The sequence below is a fragment of the Zonotrichia albicollis genome, chromosome 1 (genome assembly GCF_047830755.1).
Source record: "Zonotrichia albicollis isolate bZonAlb1 chromosome 1, bZonAlb1.hap1, whole genome shotgun sequence".
Taxonomy (NCBI): domain Eukaryota; kingdom Metazoa; phylum Chordata; class Aves; order Passeriformes; family Passerellidae; genus Zonotrichia; species Zonotrichia albicollis.
The window spans coordinates 105,856,491-105,875,072 of record NC_133819.1 but is presented as its reverse complement, the minus strand read 5'-3'; the positions used below and the strand labels follow the sequence as shown (position 1 = coordinate 105,875,072).

Here is an 18,582-nt window from a genome sequence, read left to right as displayed (position 1 = left end):
AACATCAGCCTCCCTTTTCCTTTCCTAGTTTCACTTTGAAACCTGAAGCCATGCCTAAGAACAGTTAAGTTTCTAATTTCTTATCTTTCGTCTTCCTTTTCAGAGCCACACATTTATAACTAAAAAAAAAAAAACCACCCAAGAAACAACCAACCAAAACAACATAACCTCAAACAAAACTACCAATACCACCTTACACCCCCACAGGGTTTGAAGAGAAAACTTACAAACACTTTTTCACAACTGTAACTTTAGCTGGGAAGCAAACAAATGCATGCCCGTTACAAGGCATTTTATTTCCTGCCCTGGTAGCTCACTGAAATGATTTTATAGAAACTTGACTGACAGAGAGCCACAAACCTAATGTATCTGGGCCTTCACCATTACAAAGATTTTTTTGTTTCAGTTCTGTATTTACTTGCTGCTCACAAGAAAACACCCTTCTTTTACAAAATCATCTTCATTTTGCCTTATAACACGCTATCTGATAATGTACTTCTACTGCTGTTTCTGCTTATACACATTAAAAAAAAGTTTAGAAATAAAAAGCCTTGCCAAACTTTCATTATAAATAATAGAAATAATAAAACCAGAATAAACTTGATGAAAACACCATGGTCTGTTCAGCTATGACTAAACATTCAGCATTCTGATCAAACACACCATTTTTATTCACCTCTAGACAAAGATAATTGCTAGAAGAGCAATCTGAAACCTAAACACTGGATGAAAGCAGCCATTATTACAGCCATTACATGTCATTCCTAAATACTTCATACATTTGTAATGACATGTTAAATAAAGAATAAACAATTATTGGGTTATATTTTCTCTCTTCCTGTACTTGACAGTTATTTTTATTTTTGATGGCTTTTACTATGACAAGTTAATTTTTGTTGTCTTAATAACTGCATGCTAAAGACTAAGCAAAGGTCTTCCTTTATTTAAACTGGAAAAAAATATTTCAAACCAAACAAGTGCCAAGACTTAAACAGAGCGGTGAATATCTACATGACAATTCAGTGACATAAATATGACACTAATAAAATAAGGCAAATTAACTAAGAAAGCCACAGACACACTAAAAAGCACTTTAAAATCCAGATTTTGTTTGTTTTGTATTACTGGTCATAGGCATGATAACAGATTCATGTTTTCTTGTTGCACTAACCTTTTTGTCTGGAACTTACTAAATTTGAGTAACTTACCAATCTCCTTTGAAAATCCATACTGAAGGACTTTTTTCAGTTGCTTTTTAGTCTCTTACACCAAAACATTCATTCAATTCCCAGACCTGACCTTGAATTTATTCAGCCAGTATTACATTTAACAACAATGCCATCCAGTGAAACACCTAACTTTCTTGAAAACCAAGTCCTGAAGAATAGGCTTTTCCTGGATTTGAAGCATTTATATGCTTGATAGCTTTCATTTATAACCTTCATCTTTCCTTCCCTATCTTACCCTACAGAACTCTTCAGCTTATTACTATGTGCTACCACTTTAGCACAAGCTCCTCTTTACTAAGAATTTATCCACCTCAAAATGCAGGATTGATATTTTTTCCTCTTTCCCCCTCTCCACCTTCTTCACTCATGTATAAAGAATTCTCCTTACTAACATGAAGGGACATTAATTTAAATAATTTTCAGCTGCCATGGTAAACTTCAGGTTACTGAGAAGCCAAATTCAGATGTGGTGTGCTACAGGCATTCCACACTGCAGCGTATCTAGAGGCTACCAGACACCAGAAGATCGCTCTGCCTCATCAGAGAAATTGCACTGAAACTTTCTCAGTCACAAGAGATCATTGCAACACTTCTTCACCAGAGCAGGCTTAACTGCATTTAATTAAATGCAGTTAATGAAAAGCTCATTAAAAATTGGCCCAATTTTAAGGTGAATCTGTGAAGATTTGGAAGAAACCTGTTTGGAGTTTAGTTTGTTTGTTGTTTGGTAGGCAGAGCCAATCAAAATTTGTGCAATACTTGCATGGAGGAAATGAACAAGTCACCTTTTAAATGTCCAGTGGTAACAGTGAAAACAGCAACTATCTAAGAGCTTACCTTAGGGGCTGTACACTTTTCTCATCATCTGAGCTTATTTCCATTTCAAAAATGTCTTCAGTCCCAGCAGAAGAGATCTGGTCTTCTTTCCTGCTATCTTGTTTGTATTTCTTTCTTCTTCTTTTTTTCTTTTTCACAGAACCTGGGGTGAATACAGTCTCTGTTTCTCCAGAATGTGGAATTTCTGAGTTTGCACATGTCCTCTCATTTTCTCCTGATTTCAAATGACTGTCAGTATCTTTAAAAAACTGATCTTCAGTGGGAATTGGAGATGTTGCCAAATAAGCAGGAACTTTTTCCTAGGGAAGAAAAAAAGAAAAAAGGCTACTTTTTTCTGCTTTGTTTTGTGCACACAGGATAGTTGTCAGCTATAGATTAATCCTTGTACCTATATTTAGACACAAAGATGCCCAATGGTATGAAGATGATATCTAGAAAGGATCCGAGTTCATCACAAGAATGATTACAAAAAGTTCAGAAAAATGCATGTTACTATTCCTACAGTTTTCAGGCACAAACAATTGATTTTGCCAGCAAAGCAAACAACCAGTCAGTGGAATGTTTTTGAAGTTATCTGCCCTGAGCATGCCAGTTCCAGGCTCATTAAATGTGTTAATAAAAAAAAGGGCTAATTAAATACACTGCTGTTTATTTTGAAACAGATTCATGGGAAGGTACAGGTCGAAAGGGACAGCTGGACACCATCTGGTCCAATCTTCTGTCAAAAGCAGGGCCTCAGGTTAGGTTATCCAGGACCTTGTCAAGCCAAAGGTTGAGTATTTCTGGTGAGGGAGTCTATCACTTCTCTAGGCAACTTATTCCTGCTTTTGTACAGAAGGATTTTCCTTATATCTAGCTGATATTTTCCCCATGACCTCTGCCCTATCTTATGACTAGACAGCTTTGTGAAGAGTGTGTCTGTGTTCTGTAACTACCTTGTAGGCACTGCAAGACTGTGGTTAGATTTCCCTGAATTCTCTCTAGGCTCAATAGAATAAGGTCCAGCAAGTTTTTTTGCTATTTCAATTTCTGGCACACAGAGCAGTGCAGACTGGATGAAATGCAGCTCACGCTCCCAAGCCTTACATGAGACTGCATGTGCATCTTGGTTAAAGCTTGGTGTGAATCTTGTTGGTCCAGTCTCCCAGCCTGCCAAGCTGGCTCTCTGTGGTGGCTTTTTCTGACCTGTCTATCTCTCCTCTCAGTTAGTGTTACCCACAAAATTATAAAGATGCCTTCAGTCATGTCATACATGCCAGACATTATTTATGTAAAGTATCTTTGAAAAAGAAAAAGTCAACTATAATTTACTCACCTTAAACCCAACATACAAACAACCAGCCCTCAACTAATTACAATCCACTGCCCTTTGAAGGAAAAGCTTCAGCTATGGACTGCCTGAGGTTTATTTACATTGTAACAAGAAACTGAAAAGATACTGACACCTAGTCTGAAAGAAACACACCGTGCAGGGACAAAGACAAGATGGAACAAAGGCAGAAGAGAATGGAATTTGCATAGAGAGAGAAAAAGCTATGAAACTCAATTTCATGGTAGAAAATAGAAGTAATTACAAGATGTCTGTTATTTTACTGGACTCTTGTGCAGAAGGTTAGTCAGGAACACTGATGACACACAGCCAGAGCATTGATGCTACTTTTGATGTGCTTTAAGTCTTATCTGCTATTTAAAACCAAATTCAAATTTTCATTGAATGAAGACTTACAGAACAAATTTTGTTCCACTGGTTGTAAAGTAGAGAAAGGAGAACAAAATACAGCCTTATGCAACATTGATGACACACAGACTTTGCTTTAAGAAAAACCTTGAAATCAAATGCCAGCATCTAAACTGAAGGTAATATTCTGCACAATTAGTGATAAGTAACCAAGAATAACAAAATACATTTAAAAAAAAAACACTCAGAAAAAGTTAAAAGAAACTGGCTGGAAAATTGTCCTGATTTACATGGACAGTGGTATTTATGTGGTGAGTGATATTACTTCTGATTGTCAAGATGTGAAAAATGCTAAGACTGACCCTTTAAAGGAGCTTTCCGAATGCCCTCAAAGGGGCAAAAAAAGAAGAAATCAATGAAAGGTTTGTGATTTATCCCTTAAGCAGAGCTTCAAGAGGCAAACAAAGATGTTGATCAGTTGCAGGGGAAAAATGCCTAAAAGCAGTAAAAACAACTCAGTTTTGCTTTGTAGCAAATTTAATCTATATTATCAGCATGAGTTACCAGCTTTCAAGAACACATTATACACAGTTAAAGCACTCATGTTATAAATAAAAATGTACTATGCAAGTGCAATAGCTCCTTTAAAACACTTTACTGAGGACAAAGGCAGTGGTTATCACCCTTTCTGAAAGTCATGAGACTGATCAGTTCCCATCAATGTCTGACACCGCCCAGACCTGTCAAAAACTGCTTTCAGTTTTTATTTTAATCATAGTGTACACTGACACAGAACCCAACCTTCCTCTTGTGTAGGTGTTACAAAACCCTACCCCAAGCTCATTTAGGTTATTAATGCTTATTTTTTCCTTCCACTTCGAATTGTTTTTAATTGCTTTCAATTTTAGAGCTTCCCTTTGATCCCCCAAAGTAAACAAGTAGCACCCTCAACTAAAAACTGGATCAATCTCATTTCCTTGAAAGACTGATTCCTAATAAACAGGAAATTAACGCTTTATCTTTTACTTTTCAGTGACAATTTTTTTCCCTCTCTTTTCTGACTATTTTTCATTAAACCTTTTGGAACCTTGTATTTAGAACTACTTTCCTTCAGGCTTGCTGAAAGATGCCAACAGACTCAAAAGCAATCAAAAGCAATGCTCAGGACTGACCAATACTGTGATTATATATTTCCCATATCCTTAGGAAATCAGAGTAAAAATGAACCATTATTCCTGTTTTTCAGAGGCTCATTAGCTTCCAGTTGCAAAAGACTCTTGCAAAATAAATTCCTAAGTCAAAGAAGTTACTGCTACCTGGTGAAATCTTCATAAATAAAATTGTGAAAAACTAGGCTAAAATTTGTAAGACAAATTAAAAATATGCCCAAAACCAGACTATCTTTATTAGTAGAAGCACAAGCTGTAATAACTCAAAGCAAAAATTATTGTAAGACACAGCAATCAGTATAACTGCAGTCAACAAGAATGAATTATCTAAAACAAAAAAAAGAAAACTTCAGCACATCTTCCAAATAATGCTCTAATTAATGAAAATAATTAGTTACTTTATTCTTACTGGCAGCAGAATGGTAAAAAGCATCAACATCTTGGCAGCATATGAAAAAGATGTTAAGATTCAGTTACAGAAAATCTAGCTTTCACAGAAGTGAGGATATGACAACGCTGTATGAAGCACTTTTAACCCATTACTGTGTTATTACTACATTGTAGCCATCAAGAAGCACAAAGTCCTTACATTTTCCTCCTCGGTTTCTTGCACAAAGAAAGCTTCTCCATTGTCACCCAATTTCATATGCAGATCAACAGCATCGCCATTAATTTCTATATCAATCTGTGGAAAGAGAATTTATTGTAAGTAATTCCTCATGGGGAAAGTGCTGACCTCATGATCCACTTAGCTCTGAGGGTAAACTTTGTTTCACTGTATAAGGGTGCCCCTTTCTCCTCTGATACAAGTCTGTCATAATGTTCTTTAATTTGTTCACCTGCAAAATACATGACACTCCTAGCAGAGAGCCTAACAACCACAAGAAAAATAAAAAAATATTAAACTTGATATAAAGACTGAATCTTGTTAATACGATTATTGATATATTCTTTATTTGATGGAAAAATGACTGAGACTGTTCAGATGTTTAATTCCCAATCTGAATTGGAGCCTGGTACGAATCTGAATCCTGAACACCAGAAGTTCCACCTGGAGGCCTCCTGGAGGCAGGCTTTGTCTGAAAGTGATAAGAGACTTGCCAATTATTTCTGCAACTCAAGTTAATGTTTCAGATTTTCCTGCTCATGAGTTTATGGGAGTATGACGTAGGGCCACAACCCTTCTGCAACCATAGTGTTTTCATCAGAGAATAATGTTTTTATTGTACTAAAAAGGTACTTTTTCACCAAGAAAAGCCAGTATTGGTATTGGTAAATAACCAAACATGCATGGGAACTATATCCAAATCGTTAAGATAATCACTTTTCTTCTTCTCCACAATAACAGACTGATTTTGATGTGAAAATCATATATATTTCACTACTGTTTATTTTTAAAATATTTTCTTATATTTCCAATTCAGCAACATGAGTTTAAAAAACCTCACCTTTGCATTATACTGGTTTAGACATACAAACATGTCTCAGTTTAGTACCTATACCTCACACTGGTTTCTGGAGACCTCCATATTTACCTGCAATCGAAGCATGGATACACATGCTTTGTGTTCCCACACACCTTGGGACTACAAATTGATCTCGGCCTCATAACACGCCAGAGAAAAATGCATCCACAATACAGTAACAAACACAGCTGACTGTTGAGAGAACTTTGTGAACAGTAACTCCCAGGATGGAGGAAACAAGGAGCAGCAGTCATCTACACAAGCAAAAGCTGAGAATTACACTGACAGTCTAGTACAACAGGGACCAAAAGTAGATGTTTCTACTATTCAATGGCTTTTTAGAGGTATCCATAAGCTAAAAACCTCTCAAATTTGGTTCAGCTACTCTGAAGTGTGTAAAGACATTTAACAACCTCTAATTTCATACACTCTCATTGTAAGCATGTCCCCTTTGCCTAGATGTCAGGAAAAAGTACAGCTATACCACCTCTTTTGTACCCCGTTGAAAACTGTAATGTACTCTGTTACAAAATGTTGAGGTAAATAAATTCTTTGTCATCAGCAAGCTCATTAAAATAAGCACTAACAAGTGGGAAATCAAACAGGAAATAAACACAAAACCTGCTACTCACCTGGGTTACTATGACAAATATACAACTTCAATGTATGTAACTCTAACTATTGACCTTTAACAAAAAAATGCCCTGACCTAACTGCTCTTTTCGTTTCATTTTATTCTCTTTTTACAACCAAAATATAAAGATAGGGGTAGGTTCCTGCAAAACCCATTTACTCCTTAAAAGAGCAGAATATAATCCTGAGGGTTTATGTCCTGTTTAAACCAACTCATCTTTTGGTAGCACACTACATGCCATATACAGTACTTCTTACTGATAGTAAAGTCCCCCTACAACAGCTCCATTTTCCAGCCAACCCAACCAAAATCACTCTCTTGGCATGATTAACAAAGCCTATGGGAAGGGGATGGAAGGATAACCTGCTTGGGTAGAACCATCTCAGAATGGCTGGATGGGAAATTGTACCAGGTTCTCTTTCAAACATGTCTACACAGGAACAAAGCTTCAGTCTCAGTTTTCACTTGCCTGTGGATTTTAATAACTGCATTTTTTATTGTAAATCAGCCTAGAGCACAGCTACAAGCAATAATTATAACAGGTCACCAACACTTAACATCTGCTCTGTTAGTCCTTCAGACATTTCAAAAAGAGTTGCTTACATCAGGGATCAGTTAAATAACATTAAGTATTTCTTTCCCAGCATACTTGGATAAGTAAACAAATAGCCCCATGTAAACATTTTAAAACTGTGAAGTCTATATATTGGTATTTGTCTTTTTGCATGGGCCCAGAGCTGTCACAGTTTTTCTTTCACAGCATTTTTGCAGAGTCCTTAGATAACCACAAGAAGTTGTGTTTTGCATCCTAAAACCATCACCCTGTACAGCATTTATGAGTAATTGTTCTAGACTAAACCAGCCTGCTAACTGGGAATGTGGGGAGCTGGGGAAGGAAGGAAGAGGGGTAAAAAAAGGAATGAACTGGTCCTTAAAACTTTGTTTTGGCCCACTGTCTGAACTCACCACTTTCTCTTTCGAGCGCAGTACACCCAGCTTCCCGAAGCGGACGTGGAAAGGGGAACACTGGAATGTCCCATCCTGCTGCCGGACCACGATGACATCGATGCAGCCCGACAGGGTTGCCTGATTAATGCCTTTGTACAGCTCCTTCACAGTAACCAGGACCTGTCCTGCAAGCTGCCCCACGTAGTTCATAGTCTGAGACTAAGGGAGAGAAAGACAAAAAAAAAGTAAATTTAAAACACAGTAGGTATTTTAATTTAAAAAAAAATTATATAGATGAGCAATTTATCAATTTATATATATGTCATTTATCAATTACTCTACTGTAACAAGCTTTACACAAATGCTTTCAAGAATCAACAGAACTTTGAGGCAATCCTCATATTACTAAAAGTATCCAGAGTTATAAAACTTACTCCTAAAGCTTTATCAACTTGAATCTATCACTAATTAAGTACTTCAAATAAAATTCTGAAGGATGTCATTTTTAGACCTCAAAGCCTAGATTTAAGTGATGCTTAATAACTCAGAAAAGCTAAAAAGAAAAATTCATTCTCCAGAGGACTGCCTTTTTAATACAACCAATCCTATATGGAAAATGGAGATAATTGTACATAAGGATGCAAAAAAAAAAAAATCTTTACAAGTCAGGAAAAGGTATGTAGAACATACTGCATGTAACTCTTCCTTTACAGCTCTGTATTTCACAAACAGCTGAGTCATCTTAGAGAAATTATCAAAGTATGTAATGGGAGAAAAGAGATACATACATCAATAAGATTATGCTACCGTAAACAGGATAAAGAGCACAGAATCACTTACTGAAAATTTTGTCAAATCCATTAAAAATACTTAAGTAAATGAATGAATTCTGAATGACTGCAAGTCTTTCAGACTAAGAACACAATTTGAACTAATAAGAAATGAAAGCCCAAAGATTTCTCAGAACATCTGAGCTTGAACAGGAAGAGGAGGGAAAACTGTGAAAATGTTCTGATAGAAACCTAAGTGCAACTCTTCTTCATTCTACCTACCATCTTCTGCCTCCCACCCAAAAGTCTGCTACAAGCTCATTTAGAAAACATCCAAGCAACTGCAGCCTCTGAAGTTAAAGATATTTAGGAGAACAAAGAACCACTGCCAACAAGCAAAACCCATAACACTGAACGCATAAAAGAGCCTAAATTATATATATGTTTTTTAAAAAAACTATTTTGGGATATTATTTCTAGAAAAAAATCTACAATGATTTTTTTTCTTGTTTGCATTTCTATTTTTATTAGTCATTGAACAAGGTTTAGGATTCTTCTTAATACCTCTAAACAAAACCATACTGCATTACAACAGTTCTTCCTACTGATACAGCTTAATTGTCTATATAATCAGTTATTCTTTTTTGAGCCTCCAAAGTCTTCCTTACAGTAACACAGGGTATCTTACACTCACCCAAAAGTGACCATTTTTGTGGCATCTCTATACTGATAGAATTTAAACAGGCAAGAAATCTAAAACTACTTTCACACAGCAGCTATGGAAACATTTTTCTCCATCTCAGGCTTCTCATATATTACTGAATCATATTAACATTTTTTAAAAATAATTCCTTCCTCTTCACAAGACTTACAAAAGAAGGTGGAGGGTTTTCAATACAGATTTAACAATGTCTTGAAATTATAATAGAATTACTATGCTGGGCTATGTGCTAGAGAATTTTTTCCCTGCAGCCTGCTGATGAAGACAAAAAGAACAGACTGTCATTGAGTGAGTAATGAGATTAGGAGGATGGACTCTCTATCAACATTAGTCATTAATTCAGTTTCATCTGTAAGTAGCTTCAGGTACAACTATAAAACTGATTGCTTGATAGTGAAGTAATAGCTCACTCCTGCTAAAGAGGGAAGGTCTCACTTCAACCTTTCCTCATCTGACCCTCTTAATGAGCTGATTTTAGCTCCCTGACACAGCTGGGAAAAGTCTACCATTTTTGTTGTTTGTTTCAGCAGGTTGTTAGTAAGTTAGATCAGCTCATTAAGCAGAACATGACAAACACCTGAGTCATGAGGCCCTGAGCAGCACCAGAGAGCTAAGGGGGGGAAAAAAAGAGTGAGGGAACTGAACATCTTTTTGGTGAGATACTTGCTGCTCTCATGGAACTGTAACTCAACACAGAGATGTTACAGTATCTCTGCTTTCCTGCAGAAGCAATTAGTCTTCACCTAATACAACAGCCATGTTTGAACTTAATCTCATGAAAAAAGAAAATCTTTAATGCTTAATCATTATCATTCATGGCTCTAACTTGGCCACTTCCAAAAGCTGTCTACAGTATCAGCTTAGAAAGAAAAGTTGATTTTGTGTCACCAGGGAGACTGCATTTGTTAAAATAAATGTTTGACACAATCAGGAATAAAACTCTTCAACAGGATCCCCATTCTGGGTATTTCATTTCAGCGAACAGGACTTGAGAAGTGGGCATTAGCAAGAAATTCTCTAAGATTTAAGCAGCGACTTCTTAAAAGATCAAAATTTCACACCTTCTGCTAAGAACTGAGTTCAGATGATAAATAACCTAGATTTTCTCACACACATGCTAACTTGACCATAGAAATTCACCACACAGCCCACACAAGCACAAAGCATTCACCCATTTTACACATATTTTTGCCTTTCTGTAGCAAAAGTATCCTGTAGCAACGCTCTCTCTTCTACAGGTATCAGTTTCATTTCTGTTGCTCATAGCACAGCCACTTTTATGAACATACATACACTGAATAACCTTGTACATTCGAAAGTTCATAACCCATTCACTCTTACATCTGGAAAAGTCATGAACTTTTGTACCTAATAAGCATTAAAAACATTGCTTATAAGGAAAGTAGCTTTTTATGATCCAAGTCTCAATGTAAATGTTGTTTTGTATGTTGCAAGTAAACCGAAGAAGATAAAGGTAATAAACTAATGCACACTATTGCTTACCAGGCTGCAATTCAGTTTTTAACATAATGATTCACTTTGCAAGATAAACCTGTTATATAAGAAGGTTCAAACTGTAGCAAGAAAATGATCAAATAGAAATGAAGTGTCACCACATACCTGAGAAACACACCATTTTATCTCAAATGTCAATAGAAGCCCAGCTGGGAGATTTTAACATTTGCGGGGCTAGGAATGGGTTTTAGCTTTGCTTGGGTTTGTTTGTTTCCCTTAAATATTATTGTATATTGCTGGAAAACTTGTGCTGAACAAGTACAGAATCAGACTACAGCAAGAAAGGAACGATGTAAAATGTTATTGTGTTAGTTTTTGCAAATGCAATAGAAATATCCTGATCACAGCATAACCTGTAAGACAAAATATTTCCTCGATAATACTCTTTGTTTCATGTTTAGTAACCATTTCTTAAATATCACTGCCTTAAAGGCAGAGAGCAGTATGCCTTCCTAACCTCCTATAAAAACCTAAAAAGCACGCTGATTGCTAGTTTAGAAATTCAGGACAAAAGCCTGATGGAAAAGACAAACTAAGAAAGGCAAGGCAGTAATACTTCACAATGCTGTTTAGTTTGCAATTTTTATTTCTTTCGATATCCAGAATCTATACATTGCCTGATGCAGTGAAATTCCAGAACTTTGCATAAAAACAGAGGTTAATGCAGCTCACCACTACTTACTCTTCTCAGACAGCAAATTAAAAGGCTATGAATACCTGAGGTATATCAAAGTAGAAACAGTCTTTGTGACTTCTGAGGCTTCAGAGAGACTGATTTTTGAATATTTATGCAATGCTACCTAGTTTACAAAAATTCTTACAGCTGAATATATTAATACCACTAAGGTAAGTGCAATTGTAATTGGAATGGGGGAAAGAATCTCTATGCCATATCATGAAAATAATTTTTTTTCTGGCAATAAGCCATTGCGCTGCCAAAAGCAGAAACTGAAACTGCTTTGGTTTTTTAACTTTCTTTTGCTGAGAGAGCATAAAAGTAAATACAAAATAAAAAATATCTACTTCAGCAGTTCAATAACTAAAATGCCTCCACCTTTAAAATACTCAAATCAGTGCAACTAGAATTAACCCTGAATATGCTGTTTGACTTCCTCATGTTATAGCAGTGGCTCTCAAAAATAATAATTAAACAGTACTCCACCTCAGAGTACCTGATATGCTTTACATGACAAACAAGACAAAGTTTCAAAACTCATTGCCACAAAATGCTTACATTAGCATAACCTGAGCAGGAGGTTTTGTGGATAGGAATTATATCTCTGTACCATTAACAAAGATGTTATTTTAGCTGCCACCAGACCAACATGTTTAACTTTTTTTTGTGTTATTTAGTAATATCCATATAGAGGTGCAAGATATAATCAAAAGTCTGTGTACAATAGGTGTTTTCTATGCATATGGAGAACCACTTTACTAATGGTAAACTGCATGTTTTGAGTTCTTAAAGCCATCACCTTTTATACAAGTGCACCCATATGAATGTGCCTAGCTACAACAGGAGAAAAAAGTGCAAGTGCACTACAAGTGCCTAGCTCAACAGGAGAAAAAAAGAGTGCAAGTTACTCAAAGGCAAAGTTTCAGACTGCTCTAGAGAGCTACAACTTTAAAGGGCATGAATTTTAACTATCACTCAAAAAAAAAAGTTACTTAGAAGCAGATTTTAGCTTCCAGTAGCATAGATATTCATAGACTCCATTTATTTTGAGATACATTTAGAGGGTTCAAATATGTCTATTGCCACATGATTTAAACAGCAAATAAGTTGTATTTCTTTCAAGAGATTAGGCAGAATAAAATAAAAAACATGTAGAGCAGTGGTTTACCTCAATTTATCTCACTTTGCCTATATTTGCATACATATAAATTTATGAGGCAGAAGCTTTCCTTAAGCAAGAAAATCTTCAGCAAGTGTTTTACTAGTTTCTATTTTGTACTCTGAAAAAACTGGGGGGGAAATGACCCTGTCAAACAGGACCACTGTAGCATCAGCTCTACTCAACAAAAACATCTTTGTTCCAAAGTAAAGATTTTAATTGGGGGTTTAGGATTGCTCCTAGTACTGCACAGAGCAGTTATGGAACAAAATCAGGAAACAAAGTAAGTCTGTTGAATGCCTAATTAAAGTCTTCCACATGCTATTAAATATAGACAGTCAATTTTTATATATTTTACTGTGTTATAGGAAATTATATACCCATATTTAGCAATAAATCTGTCAAACTCACCAAGATTCCAGAAGGAACCTTTTCATGGGCAGCAACATCACTTCTATTTGAGTCATCTTCAAGAACATCCTTTTCTGAGTTATGCATCTCAGAAAACAGAAAACTAACTTTCCACAATACAGGTAAATGAAAAAATTATATCCATAAGAAAATGTTGTAGCAGCATTTCTTCTCTTCTCATAGAAGCAGAAGAACTAAGTAAACCTTCTGGTCTCTTAGAGGAAACTGCTTGGTATACATTCCCACGCAGAATTACGAGTAAAAAGGAAGCGCTTCTTTAAGAAAGCTCACACAGAAACTCGCTCACCAATAGGCTTTGCTTGAAATGTCCCAGCCCCCTTGCACCCTCCGAGATAAGTGACAACACGGGCTGACTTTGCCATATGTTTGCACTGATAGGTGATGATCTTGGTTTGCATCACGTCACATGACCACAGCTGAAGCTCCCATGAAAACAGGGATTTGGTTAATGATTCTTAAGCAAAGTCTACATTAGCTCACCAGGAGACTTTTCACCCACTGTTGCAACTCCAGCCCTGGCAGCCGCACTCCAAGTCCCGGTTCAGCCTAAGTGGAGACTGCCTGCTGACACTCCATGTGCTGCTCCCTCTGCTCGTGGAGTCACTGGGGCAGCCAGGCATGCTTGGTACAGCCAATTTCACAACATTCAGGGTCTGCTATTCATGAACTTTTCTCCCTCCTTCTTGAAATTGAGATTACATAATAATAGCAAAGAGACAACTGACGTGCTGTCAAGTTTATAATAAACCATGTAAAACCAATGCACATCAAGATGAGCATTTGTTTTCCTGTGGAAATTTTCCTGCTTTCTTCAAACAGAATTGTAAAGTAGCACAATGTGAGTGTGTGGACAAAGCATACAAGCTTTTTAAATAACTAGCTCCATGACTCAGAACAAGAATTGATCTTTCATCTGAGGAATTCTGAAATTTATCTAAATAAAACAATGGATAGATGAAATAACTTGAGGAAGAGAAGTAGTAAAGAACCAATTCTGTTCCAGAATGTGAGAGACATTCTCTGAGGACCATCAATATTCCTTCAACATCAACAAGTTCTCACCACCCTAAACCCATGCACCTCCTTCCCACCCTCACTGCGTTACTGTGTGTGTCTGCTCAGAAGACTCTGGAGGATTGCTTGCTGAATTACAAGCTTAAAAAAAATTATCCAGGACTACTATTCCTGATATTTATCCTACTACTATTCCTCCTCTCAGTTTTGTAAATCCATGTAAAAGACTTTGATGCAAGGAGAGTGAACCACATTATAGGATGCAGCCAAATAGCTTGTAGGTTTCCAAAATGATTAATGAACTACACCCAAGTCCAAAACTGCATCAGTGTCAACAACAAAATCCTAAATTGAGTGTCGGGATTACTATGTCTGCAGTAGGGTCGTAATAAACTGCTACCATCTCTGAGCCCTTTTCTATACATTGAATAAGTTCATATTTCATCTGGCTCTTACAGGAAAAACTAATGGGTTTTTGCAAACATGACAAGTATTTTCTTAGAATATTGAGAATTACTAGACACACTCAATTTACCTTTCCTTTTCATCATTCCTTTATCCTGTATGTTCCATTAAAATACAGACTAAAACATATAGTTAGGAGCAAAATGGAAGCAAAATTCCTAAGCCAGTGCTTCTTTTCCAACACTACTGACCTCATGTTGGGATTTTTTTCTGTGATATCTCTACTATTTCAATATTGTTCAGTATTTCAGATGGACATTATTTTCTTCAAAATTTATAAGAATGTTTTAGACAAGAGCTTTTCTGGAATACAGATAAAATTGTTTCAATGGAGTAAGGTAAGATTTAAGTAGATAATAAGCTTTGCACATTTTGTTAGCCCTCTTGTCTTTTATTTCTCAATATTAGTAAGGTATGTAAAACATAATTCCTGCTGAGTAAGTTTCAGCACTAGTTTATGTACTTACAAGCTGAACAGGAAAATTAGCTTTTATTTTGAAAAGCAAATACCTCAAATTTGGAAGTGTTAGAAGCAATGTTTTCAAAGCAGCCTTAATGAAGCTCCCTGGTGTAGGAAGGTTTTCCTGTGGGGTAGTCTCAGAAAGTTTTCTCACTTGATTCACACAAGTTAATAATGCTGGCCAAGATCATTCACCATCCTATGTTCTGTCTTTGACCTGCTCTTTGTGAGTCTACACATTTTATCTTGCTGCTCATTAGGCAAAATCCCTGATGGGAAATATGAGTCCATTTTTAAAACATAGTTTTCTGCAGCAATTGTCATAACATATTCAATTGCATTTCATTTAGTCTTATAGCATCTCAGAGATGCAGTATTTTTTTCACCTATGCAATGAAAAATTCAGTACTAATTAGGAATTAAATATGCAGAGGAGTTAAGCACATTTAGAACTTGATTTTTCAGATTTTCCCTCTTTCTTTTACCTCTTTGCACATTGCCTCAGTAAGCTATGTTTGTAGTTGCAAATCAGATTTCTTTTTAATGACCATCTGGGATATGTAAAGTCTGACTGCCTGTGAAAATGACATTTAAGCGATTATTGGCCTGTACTGTATAGGAACTGTAGAACAAACCCCACCAGAAAACAGCTACAGGACATTCCCCCAACTCTGAGCAGTGCATACTATTCTGAGTTCTGGATGGAAGGAAGCACAAATCCTACCGACACAGCCTGTATCAGCACTCTATCCCAATTCACTCAGAGATCAGAATAAGTACGCCAAGGCAAATGAATGCAGCAAATCCTTCACTGATTAACATATCCTAGTAGATACAGCAAGTATGGGACCTTTGTTCATGTTCCAATTGTCTCCTTCACCCCACCTTGTCACACATAATTCTACCTGCTATCAACCAAGAGCAAAACACCACAGTTCTCAAAGTAAGGATGGGGTCTGACAATTTTTAGTCTCACACCCCATCCTGACACTGGAAAAGGTTCTTTCCCCACAAGGCCTGACTCCGGTTCCAAAATTCCAACACTTGTCTATTTTCACACACTTTTACACTTTGCTTATTAGGTGCAAAATAACAGTGGAGGAGTTGCCATTTCTCCTACACAGATTACAAAAATCAGACTGGGGCTGAAAACACCCTTCTGTGCCCAAGGTCTTGGTGCCAGCCCTGGTCTGAAGCATCTGCTTACTGAGGCTGGAAATAAAGCTCTGCTCATCCCACATTGTGCTGAAACACATTCAGCACATCTCTGACACTTTTAAATGCAAAAGTCTATCCATTCTCTATATGAACCTAATTCAAAGGTTATTAACTTTGCTAAAGTAAAATAAACTTTGACATGACTAACAGAAAACATACCAAATGAAGATTATCTGCCTGAGATGCCTCCTGAAAGGGACACATGAATTTTTCTAAAAGAAAGCAGCTAGAGTTTTTCCTCTAGCAGAGTGGAAAAATAACATCAAGTGTCACTTCTAATTAAAAAAATAATACACTTGCTAAGATTTTCTATACAAAAGCTAAAGGTACTTAAAATATAACATGGAATTACATATTTAATTTTAGCAAGTTACACGCAGCTAAAAAAGAAATTCTGTTCAACAATGTTGAAAAATACTACTAGGCAGTACTACCTGCTTTTACCTGCAATCCCCAGCTCTCCAAAAATAAAAACAAACAAACAAGCAAACAAACTTACTATCACAAGTAACAACAGTAGATATGAGAATTCAAGCAGTTAATAGATGTTAGAGAAACATTATTGATACAAAAGTAATATACTGTTCACTAAACTGGTGGTTAAAAAATAAAATCAAATTAGTTTTGCACCTATGATGCAATATGGTAAATTCAATGCCTTCAAGACCTCCTGTCAGGTGGAATCAAGAGCCATTTAAATCAAAACATTTTGCAGTGCAACTTAACTACTTTTTATCACTGGAGAAAAAAATAGCAAGAAAGGAAATCCACAGTTTATTTGGAGTTAGTGCTTTTGTAATTGTGTCAACAGTTTTATCTGTATGATCTGCAATGAATCATCTGACGTCAGTGTTACAGTATCTGTCCTTGCATTAATTTGAGCACTTTATTTTTTTTAAAAAGTTATCCTTTTTTCTGTTTACAGAGGAACATCAGTGAGGACAAAAAATAAGAGTTCCTAAATTGAATTTTACTGGCAAAATGATCAGTTCAATAAAAACTTAGGTTACACATACACAAACTGTTCTTATGCACACGGAGACCTCAACTTCTTTCAAGGTACTGGAAAAAGGAACTGGCTAATCCAAGAGTGCAGCCCTTTGCAATCCGCACGGGCAGATCCCACACCAACCCCTGCCACACTCGACACATTTCCAGCAACACAAACCCTTGTGAGGCCACATCATCCTTGGCTGAACTTATTTCCAGACATGTAACACAGAAACCAATGCTTCTGAACAGAAACTCTATCAATCTCATTTTTGGATGAGATGAGAGAAAGCAGATGAAGCTTTTCCTGGATATTTCTACAAAGGACTAAGCATTTCCTTAATAAGCAATCCAGCAATCTCTTATCTTTGTTTCCTCTTTTTAACAACATTCTTTCCAGGTGCTTATCTGCCCCAGGTGCATTTAAATTTTCTTGCAGCCTCCCAGGGTTTAGAAGTCAAAGCAAAAAAACACAGTCATGTGTGCATGCCTGAAATCTAACTATATCTAATCTATCTATTCATGGGAAATAATTTGGTTACATTTAGAATGGATACACAAAGGCTAGTACAAACCTTCATGCTGACAAGAACAGAAATAACACTTATTCTGAGAAATACATACATGGAATACTTAAAGAGCCCTAAATATTGCATCTATAAACAAGATACCTTTTTTCCCCACTTGATAAGACACTTGATAAGATTCTCCATATTGTTGAACTCATGAACATGTACCAAAATAAAGCAATATCCCTAAATTTAATTTGCATAAGACCTGGCTATATCACTAACAAGTTGAGTAAGAATGCTAGTCTTACAGAATTCCCACACAGATGTATTTACATGAGACGTTGGGAAGAGGAAAATTAGATACAACTGAGCAAAGTGGCATAGGCTCTTTCAGCAAAGCCAATCCACTGCATTATTGAGCTGTAATGACACAGAGGTCACATCTGGCTGAGGGATCTGCTCGCCCCCAGCACACAGCAGTGTCTGCATTGTCTATGTAGGACACAACACACCTGTGTAGGGGCCTCACAGATTTCTTGTTTGTGTTAACAGGCACACTTTTTCCTTCAGGGAATGAGTGGCTTTAAGTTACCACTAGGTACTTTTCTTCTTTAAATCACTCTATTTCAGTTCACATCACAAACTAAATTCTAGTTAGCTGAGGGGGTCAATTACTTCCATTTCTAATG

General features: G+C 36.4%; 1 protein-coding gene across 3 annotated transcripts in view; it reads right to left on the bottom strand.

Annotated features, from left to right (window-relative positions):
• The window catches only part of LPIN2 (lipin 2), a 43,380-nt gene that overhangs the window by 21,174 nt on the left and 3,624 nt on the right, over positions 1-18,582 (bottom strand). The window contains exons 1-4 of one of the 3 annotated variants that reach the window (XM_074549203.1): positions 13,214-13,541; positions 7,980-8,180; positions 5,503-5,598; positions 2,067-2,365 (exon numbers count right to left, since the gene is read on the bottom strand). In XM_074549203.1, coding sequence (XP_074405304.1) covers positions 2,067-2,365; positions 5,503-5,598; positions 7,980-8,180; positions 13,214-13,300 — 683 coding nt within the window. In that variant the 5' untranslated portion in view covers positions 13,301-13,541. Of the gene's footprint in view, positions 1-2,066; positions 2,366-5,502; positions 5,599-7,979; positions 8,181-13,213; positions 13,542-18,582 lie in introns of those variants that run through there. The other 2 variants (XM_005486670.3, XM_074549209.1) reach the window with 2 other exon arrangements.